The sequence below is a fragment of the Enhydra lutris genome, unplaced genomic scaffold (assembly GCF_002288905.1).
Source record: "Enhydra lutris kenyoni isolate GAN:26980312 unplaced genomic scaffold, ASM228890v2 scaffoldscaffold13, whole genome shotgun sequence".
Classification (NCBI taxonomy): domain Eukaryota; kingdom Metazoa; phylum Chordata; class Mammalia; order Carnivora; family Mustelidae; genus Enhydra; species Enhydra lutris.
Window position 1 is genome coordinate 38,308,897 of NW_019154097.1, and position 19,259 is coordinate 38,328,155.

Consider the following 19,259-nt stretch of genomic DNA (forward strand, 5'->3'; position numbering starts at 1 on the left):
TCAGGGGTGCCCGCTACCATGTGGCTGTCATCTGCGGCGGCGGCCCTGGTCCCTGGCCGAGGCCATGCTGCCGGTCCCTCCACCATGGACTCCTACTTGTTCCCCCATTTGACAGCGGGCCCTGATCAGGATGTCCCCTGCACAGCCACCACTCTGGAGCGCGCTCAGCCACCACCTCTCTGGGGATCGGGCACCTGGACCGACTCCCCATCAGTTGGTCACGGGAGTATCCGTGGTACGCGGGGAGCGGTCCTCCGGCTCCGGTGGCCCGGTGAGCCCGGGTCAGAGACCAGGGTCTGGGCGTGAGCAGAGAGGTTCTGTGGGCACGCTTGCCTGTGCTATGTGTGTGGGTCCCCCGCGTGGCCACACATGGCCATGTGCAGGAAGGGGCAGGGGAGCACACGACGTCCCCAGCTGTGCCCCACCACGTGACGGCCACTGCCTCCACCAGCCCGGCACCCCCGCTCCAACAGGGACGAGCCTGGCACCCCTGCAGCCTGGGGAGCGGTTTCAGGGGCCGGAGTGCGGCTTCTCCCACACGTGCTCCCTCCGCCCTGCTGCCTACAGCCCTGCTCCCCTCCGTCCACCCCTTCGGTGAGGTTGCTGGCCCAGCCGAGCTACACACGGGGGACTGTCACCTACCCTGGCCTTCTCTCCGCTCAGTTTGCTCACAAGGGGTATGGCCGGGGCGGCGGGTTTGGACAGGTGGACAACATCCTGTCCCCACCTTTTGTGTGGCAAATGGCACAGAGGCCCCCTGCTCCACCCGCCCCCACTGGAAGCCTGGGAAGCCGGCCTTTCCTGGGACCACCCCCCTCGTGAACGGAGTCTGGCCCTGTCGCCCCCTCTAGGGCTCCTGTTACTCAGCGACACATTTCTGATGCGCCGTGTCTCGTCTCTGCCTGGCAGGTCCATGAACCGGTCACCTGCTGGAGGGCCCACCGGGGCCCGCCTCCGGTGACCAGGAGCGAGCCTCCCGCCAATGCTCACGTGCAGGTTTGCGGTGGGTGTGCTGTCGAGGCGCCACGGGAACACCTAGCAGAGCGACCGCTGCACGGCCTGTGTCCCTCAGAGCCACACGCCCTGCCCCTCCACGGGGATCCAGAGTCTTCAGCCGGGCTGGGCAGCCAATGGGCAGGGGAGGTGGCCAGGCGCCAGGCCCGGTTCCACAGCCGATCCGACCCTGAGCTGTCACCCGCTCTCCTGGCCTCAATGGCTGACCCGAGCCGTGCGAGAGGACTCTGAGGCTTCACAGGGCCTGCTGGCAGCCGCGGCCACCTGGCCACAGACGGGACACTGAGGCCGGGGAGGTGAGGGTTGTGCCCAACAGACCCCCAGCTGGTCTGGGGGGTCCCAGATACTGAGCCTCACGTCTCCGGGGGGCGCCGGAAGTCGGCGCCGTTCCCATGGCTGCCCCGGAGCCAGGGCCGACTGCCCAAAGCCGCACCCCTGCCCTGCTGCATCGCGACCCCTCGAGGGGCATATGGCGGCCGGGGAAGGCGCCATCAGACCGGTCCCTTCCAGCCCCCGCCCCGTGGTCCTCTCTGGACAGCGGGCCGCACGGGCCCGGAAGCTCCCACCAGAACTCTGCCCATCAGCACTGGGGGTCCCCGGCCGGCCGCAGACGCAGGCTCTCCCAGCCCCTGTGAGCAGAGTGCCGGCCTCACGGGCTTTGGTCGTAGATTCCCCAGGTCAGGGCCAGGAAGGGCTGGCAGGTGTCAGGATCGGGCCTGAGGCTCGGGATCGGGGAGCCGTGCCCAGGCCGCCCTGCGGAGGCCCGGGGTGCAGGTGCTACCCTGTGATGACGAACGGGGACCCACCCTCTGGCTTCCCCCAGGGCAGGCTCCAACCTGGCCTCGGATTTGCTCCTTCAAGGGCACAGTGATGGCCCACCTTGTGCGCTCACAGCCCTGGCCTTCTCGGGAGGTGCCCCCTGCCCAGGGCTGACCTCTGAGGGCTCCAGCCCCCACCCCTGTCCCGGTCCTCGCCCTATGTCACAGCCTCTTTGGAACAAGGAACAGGAAGTGGGGACTTGGGGGCAGTTGTCTGGATCCAGGCCCCAGGCGGGATCTTTGCTGTCCCCCTCCCCCCAACCAGGCACCAGCCCGGGCCTCTGATGCTAGCCCGCTGGGGGACCGCGGGACGGAGGGAGCCGGGTGGGCTGTGCCCCAGGGCGTCCAGCAGAGGGCAGTGCTGCTCCACGCCTCGGCCACCCCTGCACTGGGGAACCATCCACATGGGGCCAGTGGCTGGGCTGGTCTGGGCTGGTCCTGACTGAGGACTCCCCGGGGCTCTGCATGCAGCAGAGAGGGTGGCCTGGGCCCTCTGCGTTCTGCAGCTGGAGGGTGGCTGGAAACGCTTGCTGGAATGGCCAGTACGGTGACACTTGGAGAACACGAGGTCACCAGCAGCCCCCGAGTTTAGGGACAGATAGACCCCTTCCAGCCCTAGGGCCTGGGGACTGAGCTCTTTACATGGCCCCTTCCCTGACTCTCCCTGCTCCAGCCCCTTCCTGCCTGAGGTCTCCCCAACTTCCCTGCCCCCTCCACGGGTTCCCGTCACTCGGCGTGCCGCTGACCTCACGCCCAGTGGTGGCACCAGCTCCCCTGTCCCATGTGTCCAAAGCAGGGTGCCAGGCCCTCTCCCCAGCAGCTCCCCCATTTCCCGAGCGCGCCCGTGCTCCCAGCATCTGCCCGTTTGCTTGCTGAGGGCGGAACCAGCCCCTTCCGGTCACAGGCCTCCCAGCTGCACAGCGGGTGCTCAGTGCTGTCCCATCCCAAATGCTGCCCCCACCCCCCAGCCTCTGGAGCTCTTGAATTACAAACCCCAACCCTGCTGGGTGGGCCTGTGCCGGCAACCCAGCATCTCTGGTCCAGGGGGACCACCCCGGGCAGGCGTCGCCATGGTGACCGGGAGCAGCAGGGAGGCCCGAGGCCGGATTGCCTGCCATGTTGCGTGCACTCATGCGTCACCGGGGGTCCCACTCCTGGGGGTGAGGCTCCAGGGGCTCCACCCACCGCAGAAGTCGGGGTTAGAGCCCGCCCGGCAGGACTCGCTGGTCTCCTGCCCGAGTGCCTCTGCTCCTCTCACTGGGGTTGGCACACCGCCCAGCTGTGCTCCTGGGGGTCTCCATCCTGGAGCAGGTTTGGGGGACCCTGGCTTGGGGCAGGAGTGGCCCCCATGGAGGTCATCTCAGTCAATGGCCTGTTCCGGCCGGGGCCGCCCCTGATTCGCACCGACAGACCGGGGTCCCCCACACGGCTCCTTAGGAAGACGGGGATCGGCCCTCCCGGCCCCAAGGACAGGATCTGGGCAGGGCCACACCCTGAAAACCCGTGAGGAACACTCCTCTGCTGGCCCCCTGCAGGACTGAGCGTCAGCCGTCCGAGCCTGCTGTCGGAAGGGGACGCTCACACCTGGCGCCCTCCCAGCCCACCTGCGACCACCTAGCACGTCCTGAAGGCCCCGCCCGGAGCTGGGCTGGCACCTGCATGGGCAAGGGGCCCACCAGGGACCTGGCGGCCCCACACAGCACATTCAGCGGTGGCTTTGGTCATGTGGAAGGCAGGACAAGGGCCCCTTCCCGGGGAGGCAAGCCTCCTGACCCCCCAACCCCACCCCCCAGGCCTGAGCCTCTTCGCAGACCCAGGAGGCAGCCCCCACGGCTGGTGACACGCGCTTCTGAGCAGACGGAAAGCCGAGCGGTGGGTCCCGGCCAGTCCCAGCAGGTAGAGGGGCTTGCTGCAGGTGGAAGTGGGCCTCCCTGTGCCCAGCCCCTCCCAGGGAGTCCAGGCTGAGGCCCCATGCACACAGCCAGCAGCAGGCTGGTCCAGCCACGGCTGGGGCCCCGGGAGCGAGACATCAGGCCCAGCTCACAGAGGGAGCACGTGGGGGGTGCCAACTCCCCCGGGGGAGACCCCTCTGTCCTGCATCGCACTCCCAGAGGCCCCGTGAGGCCCCTGCACGCCAGTGTGCAAAGCGGGCACCTGTGTACGCAGGCTGTGTGCACGCGATGTGTACAGTGTTAGGACGGTGTGCGCGCGCGTCACACGTACATGGACACTGTGGGCAAGCGTTGCCTGTGAGCAGGCCTGTCCCGCGCTCCGTGCGAGTGCTGTGTTGCGTGAGTGGGGCCTGCGCGTGCACGTGCGTGTACAAGGGCCGTGTGTGGACACGTGCTGTGGGTGCACCTGCTGGGGAGGGGAGCCGCGGGCCTGCCTTGGTGAGGTTCGCCGCTCTGGCTGGAAGCGCCCTCGCCCGCGGCCGGCATCTGTCTGGTGGCAGAGGGCGGGACCCCAGAGCCTCCCTGGGAAGGAGCCGGGGGAGGACATGGTCACCCGCGCCCAACGGCAGCCAGGCCCGGCCCAGCCCCTAGCCAGCATGGAGATGAAGAGCGTTTACGACACGGCACAGAGCAGGTGGGTGTCATTACCCCGTTAGGAACGGGGCAGCTGGATGACGTCACTCACTCTGTGGCCCCGCGTGAGCACGCTGGCCTGTTTGGGCTGGGACAGCCTGGGGCAGGGCGGGTGGCCGCGTGCCCAGTGCCCAGCGAGGCAGAGGGGCCCACAGGGGCGCCACGAGGGCTGCAGAGCAGAGACCAAGGAAGGAGCACGGTCGCAGGATGGGGCGCCAACAATCCGAGCCGGGGGCCTCGCTGCCCTGGACCAGACCCCAACCCCCGCAGGTCGGGCAGCAGCTGAGTCGCCCCGCACCTGCGCCGCCCCTAGGAAGCCCTCCTGCCCCCTCGCACGGCCGCTCCCAGCCCCACACAGGAAAGCCCCCAGCAGAACAAACGAGAACGGGAGCGTGATCTATTTTTAAACGCTCATATTTTGTTTCTCCTCTCACGCTTTCCTGTGTTTTCCTTTCCACGTTCTAACGCCGCCGTGGGTCCGCGCACGGCTCCGGCAGTGCCGGTCTCCGAGAACGGGGAAGAAAGTTCACAAACAGTCTCGGGAAGGCCAGCTGGCGAGGGGGGAGAACAGAGCGAGGCTTCGGGAACCGCTCAGAAGGGGAAGAGAACCCTGGACGTCCGGGCCCACCCTGCCCAAGGGGAAGCGTCCGTGCCGTTGCACAAAGCCCGCGCTGCAACCTCGGCCGTGCGGGCGCTTCCCGGAGAGCGGTCTCTCTTCCAGCCCTAGAAGCAGAAACAAAACAAGTCCCACCCCCCACCATCCACGGATACATGAGGGATAAAATTACATTTGTACAAAAATAGATTTTTTTTTTTACCTTTCCCGATGCTTTAGACACTTTCTCTCTACTCTGTACTCATCACCCTCCAGAGGGCTCGCGGCGCGTCCCAGCGAAGGCCTTGCTAAGGGTCGGGGGCCGGTAAAGCTGCTTTTGCTCCAAAGCATCTGAAAATAGATGCACTCCTCGCCTTGAGACCCTCACGCAAACCCGATTTCACCAACGGAGGGGTCCTCACGCACTTGCTTACGTGAAGCAAACGTATAGGAAAACGGGGGAAAGTCTTGATTAGAAACGAAGACAAAACGTTGGTAACTGCCCCGCGCTGTCTCTGTGCAGCAGGACGTGTCACGCCGCACCCCCACGCTGACAGGGCACAGGCCATGCGCCCAATTCCGTGATGGGGATGACATCCGCTGATCACCCACTGGCCACACATCCGGCCGGGCCCTGCCAGCGGCCCCTGCGCAGACCAGGGGCTCCACACAGTGTCCACGCTTGCCACCGGCTCGAATCTTCGAGGAACAGGAGACTTGGAGAGCCGGGGGCGCGGGGCCATCGCCCCAGAGACCGCGTGCTTCCAGGCGCCAAGGGCAGGCCGGCTTCCAAGGGCAGCCCCTTGCAGACGCAGGCACAGTCGTCTTCGCTCCCTGCCCCCGATGTCACAGCGGGGACGTGAGTCCGCCCAGCACTCCCGGGGCTCTGGCAGCTCCTGGGCCGGGCCGAGGCGGAGACGGGCGAGAGGTGGCCAACAAGCTGATGTTAGTGCTATCTTTAGAAAATTAAAGATTGTCCCACCAGAATAATAATAATAATAAAAATAATTACAAAAATCACCTTAATTGAACCAGATTGATAACACTACTAACGGTCCGGTAAATAAAGCTCCTACCTCTCCGCCGAGCCACGTGCTATCCCCACTTCACCACCTCCCCCAGCGGCGCTGGAAGCACGACAAGGACAGCAGACGGAGGAGGGGACGGCCCCGCGCGCCCACAGTGCCGTGCCCGCAGGCCGGAGGGGCTGGGGGCTTCCGGCTTTCCAGGCCATAGCCCGGGAGCCTCAGGGCTTTACGGACAAGCAGCCAGGGCCCCCGGGCCCGTAACGGGGAAGTTCTCCAGAAGCCGACCCTCCAACAGACCCAGTCCCGGGCTTCCTCCACTGAGGCCCCCACGTTCCCAAGGACCCTAGGCAGTGGAGAGGGCAGGGCAGGGATGACGGGGCGCGTCCGACTGCAGAAGGCACCGGGGGTGTCGGGTGTGGGGCAGTCTACCGTCCCCACAACTGGGAGGACCCCGAGAGTTCCCAAGAGTGCCTGCATCACTGCCTGTCACAACCGAGCCCCCACAGGCTTCCAAGACTTTCGGGAGAGTCTGGGAGCTGGGCAGGCCCTCCATGCCCCGCCCCTGCCGCCCGTGTGGCCGGGGACCCCTCCCCTCCTCAGGAGCGGCCGGCCGGTGGCAGAGGAAGGCGGCTTCTGGGCAGGCTTTCAGAGCCCCGGCCTGGAGCCTAACCGTCAGGTGGGCTGAGGCCTCTGGAAGGCAAAGCAGGGCCACCTCCTTCCCCACGGGGCCTGGAGGTCCCTCCCTGCCTTGCCCTAGCTGGGGAACCAGACTCTGGGGAAGGCACCCCCAACCCAGAGCTGCTCGTGGGAGCCTCAGGAGGGAAGCCCGTCTACAGAGCAACCCCTCAGGGGCTGAGAACACCAGAGCTGCCCACATCCCCCTGCCATCCCTGCTCGGGCCCCCAGCAGCGACAGACGCTAGGTTCGTGGAGTCTGAAGCGCGAGACTGGGAAGCACTCAGACCAAAGGGAGGACGTTACAGTGCAAAAGAAGCCAGTTCAACCTGAGAGCCCTGCACACCGCGGAGCGCAGAGCACCCCGCCCCAGGAGGCCGCGCCCCTGCCCCGGCCGTGGAAACACTACAGAAGCAGCCACCAGCCTGGACGGGGGCGCCGTGGGCCAGAGCACATGCTGGAGCCCCGCCTGAGGCGGTCACTCCGACAACAGCTGGGCTGGCTGTCCCCGAGGGGCGTCCAGCTGCACGCCCCAGGACCCAGGCATGCCACAGTCCCCGAGTCTAGGACTCGTCCGCGCAGAAAAGGCCGCTGGCGTCGGGGGCCTCTCCGCCAACAGCTCCAGAGGAAGCCCACCTGCCCCTTCCCACTGAGCTTCTCTGCCCACAAGGCCTTCTGGCTCCACGTGCCCCGGGGCGCCCCTGGCTCCCTCCAGCTGCCTGAAGACCCCTGGATAAAGCACCCTCCTGCCTCCAACCTCTGCCCTCGACAGGTCAGCATGGCCCCGGACTTGGGGAAGGCCGGGAAGCGGGCTCACCCTGCAGAGACAGGGGCTGGCCTGCCCCTCTGCCCAGACTAAATCCACGGACAGAACTGAGGCCGGGCTGCACGTGGGGTCTGCTCGCCCCGGCTTGCGTGTGGCTATGCAGGGGGAGAAGCTGAAGCCGTGACTTGAAGAGAAAGGTGAAGGGGGGAGGTGGGTGACCCCAGGCCCTGAAGCCTTGAGGGGGCCGCTCACCCTCCACGGCAAGGGAGGCTGGCTCACCCCAGAGCCCCCCTCGCCCTGCTGGGGGGCAGGTGGAATCTTTGTCCCCCTGCTCCTGAGCCTGGGTGGGGCACGCCGGCGGGGGGCACCTGACGAGAGGCGATGGGGGTCACTCCAAACACAGGAGGGGAGCATGGGATGTTCCGAACACCAGCGTGGCCCAGGGGTGGGCCTGCGGCCCGGAGAGCTGGCCCCGCTACCCCAGGAAAGCCGGGGCCCGGCTTCCCGCATGAGCAGCACTGGAAACGGCGAGGTGGCAACACGGAGGCTTAGCAGGCCGCGTCCCCACGTCTGCAGAGGCTGGGCAGGGAAGGGGCAGGGGACGGGGCTCGGCTGAGAAGAGCAGCAGGCGGCCGGGCAGGAGCGGCCAGGCCGGCGGGCGGGCGTGAAGGACGGGCCGGCAGGCCTAAGTCATTTGGTGGGGGGCTTCCAGCATCTCCATGAGGAAGGTGTCGATGGGCGTGTCCCCGATGAGTTTGAAGAAGAAGAGATGTTCCAGGCACTTGAGGCCGATCGAGCGCAGGGCCGGCAGGCGCAGCAGCAGCTTGGCGAACCTGTGGGAGGGCCCGGTGAACGCGCGCCGGCCACCCTCCCCGCCCTCCACCCTCCACCCGGCACCCGGTGGCCTCCTGGGGACAGGACAGAGCCCCGAAGCCGCAGCAGCAGAGCCCGGCCTGTGCAGAGCCTGGGGGAAAGGGGGGCCAGGCCTCTCAGGGAGTAGAGACGGCAGGCCCGGGCCTGGGAGCAGGAGCATGCGGGGTAGACACAAAGATCCCGAACGAAGGCCCGTGGCGGAGAGACTCGGGAGGAAGGACCAGGCGCAAGACAGTGGCTGGGCTGCCGCAGGCTCGACAGAGCTTCACGGGGAAGTTAAAATACGTGGGCTTGCTCCAGGCACGAGCGGGGAAGAGCTACGATAACGGGTCCGAGCACGGGCAGTGCGCCTGGCAGCAGTGCGGGGGTCAAGGCAGAGTGGCTCTGGGCCGGGGGAGCAGGTCGGGCTCAATCCAGCCGCAGCTCGTAAAGCACTGGCGTCCCGTGTGCCCCAGGCCGGCACCCACCCCTTCCTCAGAAACGGCTCTGCTGGAGCCGAGCCACAGGCCCGATCCCCAGGCCCTGCCCAGCCCGAGGGAGGAGACCGAACGGGGAGGGTGGCAGGAGGTGCTGGGGCTCTGGGGCGGGGGGCACCAGGCTCAGCTGCTGGGCTGCCGCACCCCGCCCCAGCAGTGGACGGACCCTTGAGGGGCCATGGGGCCTCATTAATTATTCACAACGTCTGTATTTCAGGGGAGAAAGCCCTGTGGTTGGCCTGGCAGCCACACAACCCACGTTTTAAGGCAGAAACGCAGCAGAGGCTGGACCGGGGCCAGAGAAAGCGGTTTTCTGCTGAGCCGGCGAGATGGGCTGCGGCGGGGAGCCAGGAAAAACAAGCCCGCCCTCCGTCCTCCTCAGCAAGTTTCACTTTGAACCGAACCAGATGAGGGCCGTGAGGAGCAGGGCACAACCACCCGTGCCCGCAGCTGCGCGTGCGTCAGGCGGGTGGCGGCAGGGGCTGGCGGCCGGCGGGGGGGGCATGGCCCTCCCGAGAGAGGCCCTCTGCAGGTGCGGGGGGGGCGGGCAGAGTCAGGACAAGACTCGTGATGGCACCAAAGCCACAGACAGCCCCCTTGTCACCTGCCGAGCGCCCGGCACTGTGGAGCCCGGTGCCCCCAGCACCCGCACAGCTCTGCACACGTGTACAAGCGCCTACCGTGTGCTGGCATCTGTCCCCGCTTCGGGCAAGCGCACCAAGACCCAGGTCTAGGGGAGCCCATGAGGGGCCGAGGGAGGCCCCAGGGCACAGGCTGCACGCGGGCCTGTGTTTGCAGGGGCGGTGGGAACGCCCGGGCACGTCCCCCATGCCCTGCACGGGCTCCCCCCACTGAGCAGGGCGCCTCCTTCTAACTCACACAAAGGTACCAGAAGGGCTGGGGGCGGTCCTGCCTGGGGCGCGGGTCACGGGCCCCTGAGGCCCCAAGGGAGGCCCGGGCCGGGGCTCACCTTCCTGGCTGCTCTGGGTACTTGTGCTTGCAGTAGGTCTCCAGCGACGCGTACACCTTCTCTCGAAGCGCCTCCACCTCTGCCGGGTTCGAGAGCCCCTTGGAGTCTGCGGTGGAGGGGCCGCAAGTCAGCGGCCTCAGCCCAGACTGCCCAGGCCCGCTCCCCGCCCGGCCCTGCCCGGCTGGGGCCAGCAGCAGCTGGACAGGCTCCGCCCCCGAGGCTGCCCCTCGAGTCCCAGCTTGGGTCCCGGCTTGCCACCCGCTGGACACGTGAACTGCAGCCCACGCCTGGACGTCCCAGCTCTCAGCTTCCCCATCGGGGGTGTAGGGAGGCAGGGATAGACGTCCCAGGGCTCGAGCAGATGAGCCAGCCCGGCCCTTCCTGTCCCGGTCAGAGCCCACCCGGGCCGGGTCCTCCTCTCGGCTTCCTCGTCTCCCGGGGTTTCCCACGACCCAACAAACCCACAGAGACGAACCCATCTCTCTCTACAGTGGCCACCATGTCACATGGTATCACACTAGGGTTCAAAGTCCCCAGGTCTGGCCCCAGCCAAGGGTGGCCCATCCTGACAGCCCCGGGGGCAGACGCTGGAGCCCACAGCTGCCGTCTGAAGCCAGTGAGCCCCACAGTGGCTCCGTGGTGAGACAGGCCTGCCATCAGGCCACCTCTGAGCCACAGACTGGGGGGCTCACACCAGTGCCCACACCCCCAGCAGGTACATCAGGGTCCAGTGCGAAAGCCGCAGGCCGCCTGGGGCCCTGGGCACCTCAGGAACGTGCCAGGCTTCTCTGTAGCTCAGCACCCAGGCCTGGGGGCCTCCGCTCTGGCCACATCCTCCCCGCGCCGGCAGCCAGGCCACGCGCAACTGCAACAGGGAGGGCACACGGCAAGGCTAAGCTGTGCGGCCCCGGCTCCCATGCTGGCAGGACCACAGGCTCAGAGCATAAACCTGGGGAACAAGTGCCCCCGGACGTGGTCTGTCCCCACAAGAAGACACTCATCTCTCCCACAGCCAGTTCCCTCCGCACTGGAGCTGATGGAAAGCGGGAGGTCCGGGCCCAGAGCCCCTGGCACCATCCCGGCTTCCCCACTGGCTGGCCAGCTCCCCAGCTCCCCCAGAAGCCGGCAGCAGCCCCGAAGGACACTGCGCCCCTGAGCCCCCCCAACCGCCCGGGCTCCAGAACGTGCCCACCACAAGTTCACGGAGAGGCTGCCTCTTCCAGGGCCCAGGATTCCAGGCAAAGTGGGGCCACGCTTTGGACGCAGCACCAAACCACAAAGGGTGAGCACAGCTCCCCAGGCCAGGCGTCGTGCTCACGAGAGCTGTGAGAAGAGGGCGGCAGGGCTAGTCTCCCCTCGCAAGGAGGGGATGGGCGACGGGCCCCACGGCACAGCAGCAGCGAGCGCTGGGGGTCGGGGCTGGCCGGCAGGCCATGTGCCGGGGAGGCCGTACCGGGGTTGAAGAGGACGATGGCGCGCAGGCAGCCCAGCTCCGTCTTGTCCATCTGCATGTCCCGCATCTTGGACACGAGCTCCGTCAACACCCTGCAGAGGAAGCGGGCCACCACCGCCGTCCTGTCAGACTGCACCCCCCGCCTGGACGCCCCCTGCCCGAAAGACCCTAAGGACAGGCTCCCCACGGCCTGAGGCCAGGCCCTACGGCCCACGGGAGAGCTGTTCTCCCCAGGACATGGCCTTCCTTCCTCCCACCTAGCTGCTGGGCAAGGAGACGCTTCGCTTCTTGTTACCAGACACTCGTGGCCAAAGCAAGCCGTGGCTCCTTGTCAGAGGGCAGGCTCTGAAGCACCCCCGCTGGCCCAGCCCCTGTGGGCAGTGGTGTCCGTCTGTCGGCAGCACCCTGCGGCTTGAGCTCCCCGATCTCCCCTGCCAGCTCACGGGCCCCCAGCTCCCCGATCTCCCCTGCCTGCTCACGGGCCCCCAACTCCCCGATCTCCCCTGCCTGCTCACGGGCCCCCAGCTCCCCGATCTCCCCTGCCGGCTCACGGGCCCCCAACTCCCCGATCTCCCCTGCCGGCTCACGGGCCCCCAAACTCGACAGCCGTGCCCAGGGAGGGCGAAGCGGTCGGTGAGACTGGACAGGGGAACGAAGGACGGTGGCCCAGGGAGGGCCTGGACGGTCACCCCGCAGAGCCGGGGAGTCCCCGACGGTTGGCAGGCAGCACAGGGAACAGATCCCTGGGAGCCTGGAGGTCAGAGTCAGAGGGGATGGGTGCTCCAGAGGGTGCCCCGAGGCCACAGTCCCGTTCTGTCCACTCAGAGGGCAAGGAGGAGCTGGTCGTCCCTGATGTCACCTGCTGGGGTCCAAGCGCGCCCCTCTGCCACCGTCGCCTCCCTCCCTAGCAGCTGGAAACAGATGGGCAGCTCGGAGCATGGCGGGGGCCACGGCTCTAAACCAGATCCCAGGAAGCCGTACTTTCTAGAGGCCTCTGTGGACACCACGGCGCAGCCCTCCTAACCGCACACGGTTTCAAGGAAAGGAGCTGGAGGAGACCGATCTGCTCGTTCCGCTGCGCACTGGGTGTCCCCAGCACAGGGACTTGCAGAGGCGAGAACCTCGCCCTCCTACGTCCACATCGACACCCTCCGGGGACAGAACGGGCCACGAACCCGGGCGGGGCCCCCACCTGTCAAAGATGGCGCCCACCCCCGCGCTGTGGGCGCTGTTCCGGTGGACGTGCAGCCCGGTGGCCAGGAGGATCCCGTCCTTCACGGCGATGGACCGGTGGGAGAAGGAGGCGATGAGCAGCTCATTCCAGCCTGGGGGGAGGAGGGGGCGTGGTCACACGGGGGTTCCTTCCCCGGACGGGCTGCCACTCAGCCTCCACAGGCAGCATGCACCGTCGCAGAATGTCCCACAGGGGGTTCCGGGGACCCCACATCCCGGGGGTGTGGCACAGAAACGCTCCTGAGCACCAATGTTGAGGACATGCCTCTTCCTTCTGTGGTGCAAACTCGGGCAGTAAAGGCCCCGAGAAGTCCCGCACAGAGCATCTTCTTTGGCTCTATGTAACCCACGTGCTCCCCAACCCCACGCGTCCCGGGAGGTCCCTTCCCACACAGGCAGGACGCTCGTGCCACGGAGGATGTGGGGATCCTCTCTGGGACGGCCACGGAGGAGCAGCCGCCCACTGGTCTCAGCGGCAAACTCTCCAGTTACTGCGTACTACGTGGGGCACCATAAAATAATAAATTCTTAAATTAAAACAACGCATCTCAGAGCCTCGGGCAGACGGGACACTCCCTCTCTGTGAGCTCCCAGCAGAGACAAACCGGAGGAGGTGTCCAGGGTTAGGAGAAAGTATGGAAGCAAAACTTGAAATAGAAATGATTTCTGTGCCAGGTTCTCAATGACTCCCGTGAACAGGAGCCCCAGGCCACCTCCACAGAGATGGCCCTGTCCACAGCCACACTCCCGGGGCCCGAAGGCTCTGGGCTCCGTGGCACAGCGTCACACAGGCTACCCCACCTCCTACCAACCACAGTCCTACAGAACTATAGCCCCATTTTCCAGAAGGAGAACCTGAGGCCTGGTGCAGGGTAGAGCTCACCCCATCACACAGGGAATCAGGAGCCCCGGCCCCTGTCACCTTCGCCTCGTGGCTCTGGGTGTCAGGTGTTATGCCCCAGCTGGAGGCACCCACAAGGCCAGGGACGAGAGTCCTGCTGCGGGCCAAGCTGGCCCCAAGAGCATGTCCCCCCACGGCAGGACCACTCTGCATCACTCTGCCTCTCCCTGCCATCCCCCTCCCCCGGGGCCTGCCCAGAGTCCTCCTACCTCTGGGCCGGCTGCCACCTCTCCTGATGCCCCAAGCGCACCCAGGGCCCAGCAGGCATGGGGCAGGGCTGCCCTCGGACGTTCCCACGCACCAAGCACGTGCAGACGGCCCGGCAGGGCAGGAGGCCGGTGGGGTGGGAGTGCTCCCTGCTGCCACACCCCCAAAGGCCTAGCACCCCCAAAGGCCTAGCACCAAAGGCCTAGCTGGCGACCCGCCCCTCCTGTCCCTCCAGCAGGAACCCACACTCGGCATGCCTGGAGCGTGTCGGGAGCCAGGCCTGACCCGAACCCCAGAGTCTGTGCTCCTACCCCTGCCCCCTCCACAGTCCCCATGTGAGGAGCAGAGGCCTCAGTGCATGGAGAGGTCGGAGCAGAAACCCTCTAGGGCGGCCTCTCCGGAGGTCCCCAGACAGCCCCTGCCCCTCCGAAAGCCACTTAGAGACCCGAAACCAATGACCTCCTTGTGGGTGGGGGGAGCAATGCCAGAGGACGGCAGAGCCAGGCGGGAGCCCCACACTGCAGGAGAAAGGGGTGTCCCCCAGGTCCCCGCCCTCTGCCCCCGACCCTTCCCTGCCAGGGCCAGCCCAGTCACTCACCTGCCCTCAGCAGGATGACCTGGTCGTCCAAGGGCAGCTCAGAGAAGTGCGGGACCCGCTTGGCCCACTCGACCAGCGTGAAGAGCTGCTTGTCCGCGGCCTGACAGATGTTGGTGACGGGGTCGTTGGGCTGGGCGGGGAGAGGCACCCACTGAGCGCCCGGCTGAGAGCACGGCCCAGACCGGGCCCCCGCTGCATGTGCTGCCCCAGCCCTGGGCAGAAGATCGGCCCCAGGGCCTGTGTCCTTGCGCCCCGAGCCCGTGGCTAGTGCTGCTTTGCACCCCCCTCTGTGGGCAAGATCTAGGGAGGGTTTGAGGGGGGTCCGGGGTCATCACGGGGTCCCCAAGGAGGGAAGCAGGGGTCAGAGACGGGAACCTGTGAGCAGGAGAGAAGCTGCCAGCTTGACCCTGGAGGAGGGCCCAGGCCAAGGAGGCGGCACCTCCAGCAGCGGGAAGGGAAGGGACGTTCTCCCCAGAAGGAACCAGCCCTGCCCACACCACGACTCTCGTCCCGGGACGCTGCCTGTGGACTTCGGACCTCCAGGACTGTAAGACACTAAAATCACTGCTGTGGGAAGCCCTAGGCGTGGGGGCCGAGTGCCCCCAGTCAAAGGTGGGGAAACGGAGGTGCGGGCGTGAGTGCCAGGCTGGGGCGGGACTCGGAGGACGGCGGCCAGTGCCGGCCCCTCTAGGCCACTTCTTCCTACCGGGTGTGGAGACAGCACACAGAAGGGGGCATCAGAGGCCCTCCGGGAAACTTCTAGCCAAAAGAGACTCTCCCCTCATTGTCACAGATGAGGAAACCCAGGCAGGCCTCAGGGGAGCCCCCTCCCGGCTCCTGACCAGCGGACCCTCTGGGTCCTGAGCGAGGGGGAGGACGACAGCCACACACGATGGCCGGGGCATCCTCTGAAGAGCTCCCCTGCCTTAACAGGAAACACCTGGCGTACAGGGAGGCTCCGTCCGAACGCCCGGGGCCCGCGGGAAGGGCCCGCCGAGGGTGCGTGTGGGACGCCTGGTAACATAGTGGCACAGAGCCCACAGGGTTGGAAGAGGCTGGGGTGTGCAGACGGGGACACGGAGCTGCACACACAGGCGTCAGCCAGGGTTTCTGGGGCACAAGGGACCCCCAGCCCAGGGTGCCAACACCCAGAGTGCCCCCCACACTGGCCCTCACCCCGAGTCCCTCCTCCATCCCCAGCAGCAGATTCAGTGCAATCCAGAAGCCCGGGGCCCCGTGCCCCAGCCCCACACCCCCGTGGGGGCTCCCCCCACCCCATGATTCACGCGGGCACAGGGGCCAGCCCGCACAGAGTCCCCGCGTGAGACACACCCAGCAGCCAGCACGCCAGACGCCAGGGCTGGGTTCTAGTGTGTTCCACCATGGCCAGACTCTGCTCCTCAGAGGCTCAGGGCAGCCCCGTGCGGGGAGAGCCCGGGCCCGGGCAGGAAGGCGGGCACATGCTGGGCACCAGATGACGCGTGTTCCCCGCTCAGCCAGCCCCTCTGTGGGTCCACACCAAGGAGCAGAGGGCAGCCTGGCTGTTCCTAAGAATGTCCTGGCTTAGCAACCCTCTGCCCCCCTCCCAGTTCTTTCTGGAGTTCCTGTGCAATCATGAACGCCTCGAAGCTGGCCTCCCCTCCCCTCACTGGGACTGCAGGGGTCGGCCCGTGTGCACCTTCTCCCTGACAGGGCACGGATCTGAGGGGGCCGCGGTGTGCAGGGAAGTGCAGGGAAGCAGGGACGGCCCATTACCAGGCCACAGGCGCCTGGCGAGCACACGGGACCCTCCCAGCCTGGGCTCTGTGTGAGTGCCCACGGGCAGGTGGGGTCCTGGCTGGAGCTGGGCCGTGACCAACCACCACCTCCAGGCACGTGGCAGGGCGGGAGTTAACACACCACACGCCCCACTACTGGCTGCCGCACGCTGGGGGACAGGAAGGAAGCTCTGTGCCCCGTCATGGGGCCAGACCCACCTTTGCAGGGCCATGAAGGCAGGCCGGCGGGAAAGGGGCCCCTGGGAAAAGGGACACCTCGGACCCGACAGAAGCCTGAGGAGGAATCAGGGGGAGCCACACGTGCAAAGGCCCTAGAGTTGGGGGGGCCCAAGCTGGGCGTGTCCAGCACGGTGGGGGCTGCTCTGGGCCAGGTGGAGGACAGAGGGAGGGAGGCTGCTGTGACTTCAGGGCCAGTCACAGGGCTCTGATCCCAGCCCTGACCCCACAAGAGGGCACAGGTGAAACCACCCCTCGGCCTGCACGCCTGGGGCAGGTACAGGACTCCCGAGACCCAGCTGAGCAATGGCCCGAGGCCACAAGGAGCCGGACAGCACGTGCTGTGTCCTGGCGTTCAGTGCAGCCCACGACAGCTTGGGCCTCCTATCCAGCACCACCTACCAGGGGCCAATGGTCCCCGAGCAGTGCCGGCCCTGCCGCCCTGGGGGAGGCTGTGTGTGCAGGGGTGGAGCTCACCGAGTTGGGGTTCAGCCCCATGTTTGCGTCCACATACGTCTCGGTCTTGGGCTCGACAGCCAGCTCCGCCTCCAGAATCTTCTCCACCGGCATGTCCTCGTTGGCGCTGCTCGTGGACTCCACCTCGTTCTCGTTCCTGTCCTTGCCCCGCTGTCTCTCCTCCTGTACGGCTGCAGGGGCGGGGGGGGTGGTGGTGGCGGTCAGCCCGCGACTCCCTCAGCCGTCAGGAACCCAGCAGCACCAGCCCTGAGCCAGCGCGCCCACCGGGGCCACAGAGGGAGGCACGGCTCAGAGCTGGACGAACCCCTGCCCCATCTCTGCCCCAGGTCTGGCCTCCAGCAGCCATGCATGCCCAGAACACAGGGTACACCCGCCCTACATTAATCCACCCAACACACCGGCCCACACCAGCACCCGTCCAGGGCCAGGCGCACAGCGGCCAGAGTACACAAGGCTGCTCTCACGCAGCTGACCGGTGGCTTGGCAGCACTCCCAGCATGCAGTGAAAAGAGCTTCAATGGACTATGGACTCAAACAAAACCAGGAAGGCTTCCTGGAAGAAGTGGCAAAAAAAGACAGGTAACAGTTCAGGCAGAGGAGGCAGCATGTGCAAAGGTCCAGAGCCGGAACAGAGCCGCTCCTGATGAATGGAGACCTCTGCCACTGGCTGGAGAACCACTGCGGGGGGTACCAGTGGCGGGCAAGAGGCAAGTTCCTGCACAGGGTCTGACGAGCCACAGGAGAGAGACAGCACAGCACACGCGTCTCCAGCTGTAGAAAGAAGAAGGGTCCCAAGGGAGACCAGAAGCTGGAGGCCAATCCCGAGTGTGAGCCAGGATGCCCTGGGCTGGCCTGGTGGGGGTGGGGGGGAGGGCTGAGCACGGGGGTGGTCAGAGGATGGTCAGGGGGTGGCCCAGCAGGGAGGGAAGCCTATGCAGGGAGGCAGAGAGGCAGAGACAGAGGCATTGACTTCCAAGCAGCCGCACGGAGCCCCACGTGGACAGGTCTGCTTACAGACCTTGGGCCACGGACCCCACCCCCCAGAGTCCCACTAGCACCTGACACGGCTCCTGAGGTGGCTGCGGCCCCCCAGGCAGACCCCCATCTCCTCCCCTCTGCTCTGGTACGAGCACCAAGGCCCTGGACGGGGGCAAACAAGTCAGCAGCGGGGAGAAGCGCACGGGCCCGGAAGCGCTCTCTACGTGGCGCTGGTCAAGCCTGAGCTGGCTAGGCTCCGGGGGCCCCCAGAGGCCGTCAAAGCAGCACCAGAATGGGCCTCCCCCAAGGCCACTCAAGCCCACCCTCTACAGTCATGCTCTCCTGAGCCCCAGCCGTGTTGACAGGCCCCAGCACCAGACCCCTGGGGTGGCCACGGCTTCCGCAGGGCCAGCTCCCTGCCCCTGCCCCAGACAAGACCCTCGGCTTCTTGGGGCCCCTGGAGACCCCATCACCAAGTGGGAGCTTGGTGAGGGGACTCAGAGACCTCTGTCCACATGCCCATCCCAGAGGAGAGGAAGAGCCTGGAAATGGCCCCGTGCTGCAGAGCCCAGGGGCACTGATGAAGCTGGGCCCACTCCAGGTCCGGAAGGCTCCTCGTCAGTGAGGACCCACACGCCAGGCCTGGGTCCCTCGCAGCACCCCAAGCAGCTCCGGCCGCTCATCCCCTTACCAGAAACCCCAGGGCTCAGAACAGGGCAGGTGCTGGCAGCAGCCGTTCTCAGGAGACGGCCCCGGGCAGCCCCTCCTCCAAAGACCACTGCCAGTGGACCCCTCTGCTGGGCCAAGCACCCAGCACACTCCACGGGCCCTGCAGAGCCTTCAACTCGACAGACACCCAGACCACCCGATCGGAGCTCAGGCCACGTGGCAGCAGCTCCCACCACCTCCCGGACCCTCACCACCCCGTCCCTGATCGCACTCCGAGCTGCACCTTGGTGAGGGTCTGGTACACAGCCCGCTGCGGGGGGCCCCAGGGCAGAGCACGGAGATCACACACAGTGACGTGCACGGGAGGCCGAACCCGCCCAGGGCAGAGAAGCCGGCTCAGGTCGGCGGAGTCCGACAGCTGTAGGGCCTCTGGCCCAGCGCCCAGCTTCCGGCCAGCCTGGAGGTGCCAGCTCAGCCAAGGAGCCTCGAGGCCTCCCAAGGACCGGCCACACGCTGGTCCCTCTCTCCCTCCACCGAGCCTCCCTTAGGCCACCTCCCACTCCCTATCCCTGACCCATGGCAGACAGACATCCCCAAAACCAGGTTGGAGCCCCAGTCCCTGCAGAGCCACAGCCTGGCACCCCGCCCTCGCCCCTCAAGCTCCCGTGGGACTCCACACTCAGTGCCCTCTTTCCGGGTCCAGCATCCTGGGGCAGGGCCTTCTGGAGAGCAGAAGATACAGCCCCTCCCGGGGCTTCCTGAGTGCGACGCCCCTGGGTCTTAGGCGGGGCTGGGCCTCCTCTCTAGGGGCCTGACATCTCTGGGGAACACACACAGTACCCCCTCCCTGAAACCCCGGGCCCACCCCCCGGCTCTGGCTCTAAGGGCCCAGACTAAGGCTGTCTGACCCATCCCTCTCCCCTTTGGCTCCACGCTGGCTTTGGCAAACG

The 19,259-nt window shown here is 66.9% G+C and overlaps 1 protein-coding gene across 1 annotated transcript in view; it reads right to left on the reverse strand.

The window, feature by feature from the left end:
- Positions 1–4,815: 4,815 nt before the first annotated feature.
- The window catches only part of LOC111146039 (retinoid X receptor alpha), a 70,741-nt gene continuing 56,297 nt past the window's right edge, over positions 4,816–19,259 (reverse strand). The window contains exons 5-10 of the mRNA XM_022501410.1: positions 16,663–16,832; positions 14,192–14,321; positions 12,445–12,577; positions 11,253–11,344; positions 9,800–9,905; positions 4,816–8,313 (exon numbers count right to left, since the gene is read on the reverse strand). Coding sequence (XP_022357118.1) covers positions 8,166–8,313; positions 9,800–9,905; positions 11,253–11,344; positions 12,445–12,577; positions 14,192–14,321; positions 16,663–16,832 — 779 coding nt within the window. The 3' untranslated portion in view covers positions 4,816–8,165. The remainder of the gene's footprint in view (positions 8,314–9,799; positions 9,906–11,252; positions 11,345–12,444; positions 12,578–14,191; positions 14,322–16,662; positions 16,833–19,259) is intronic.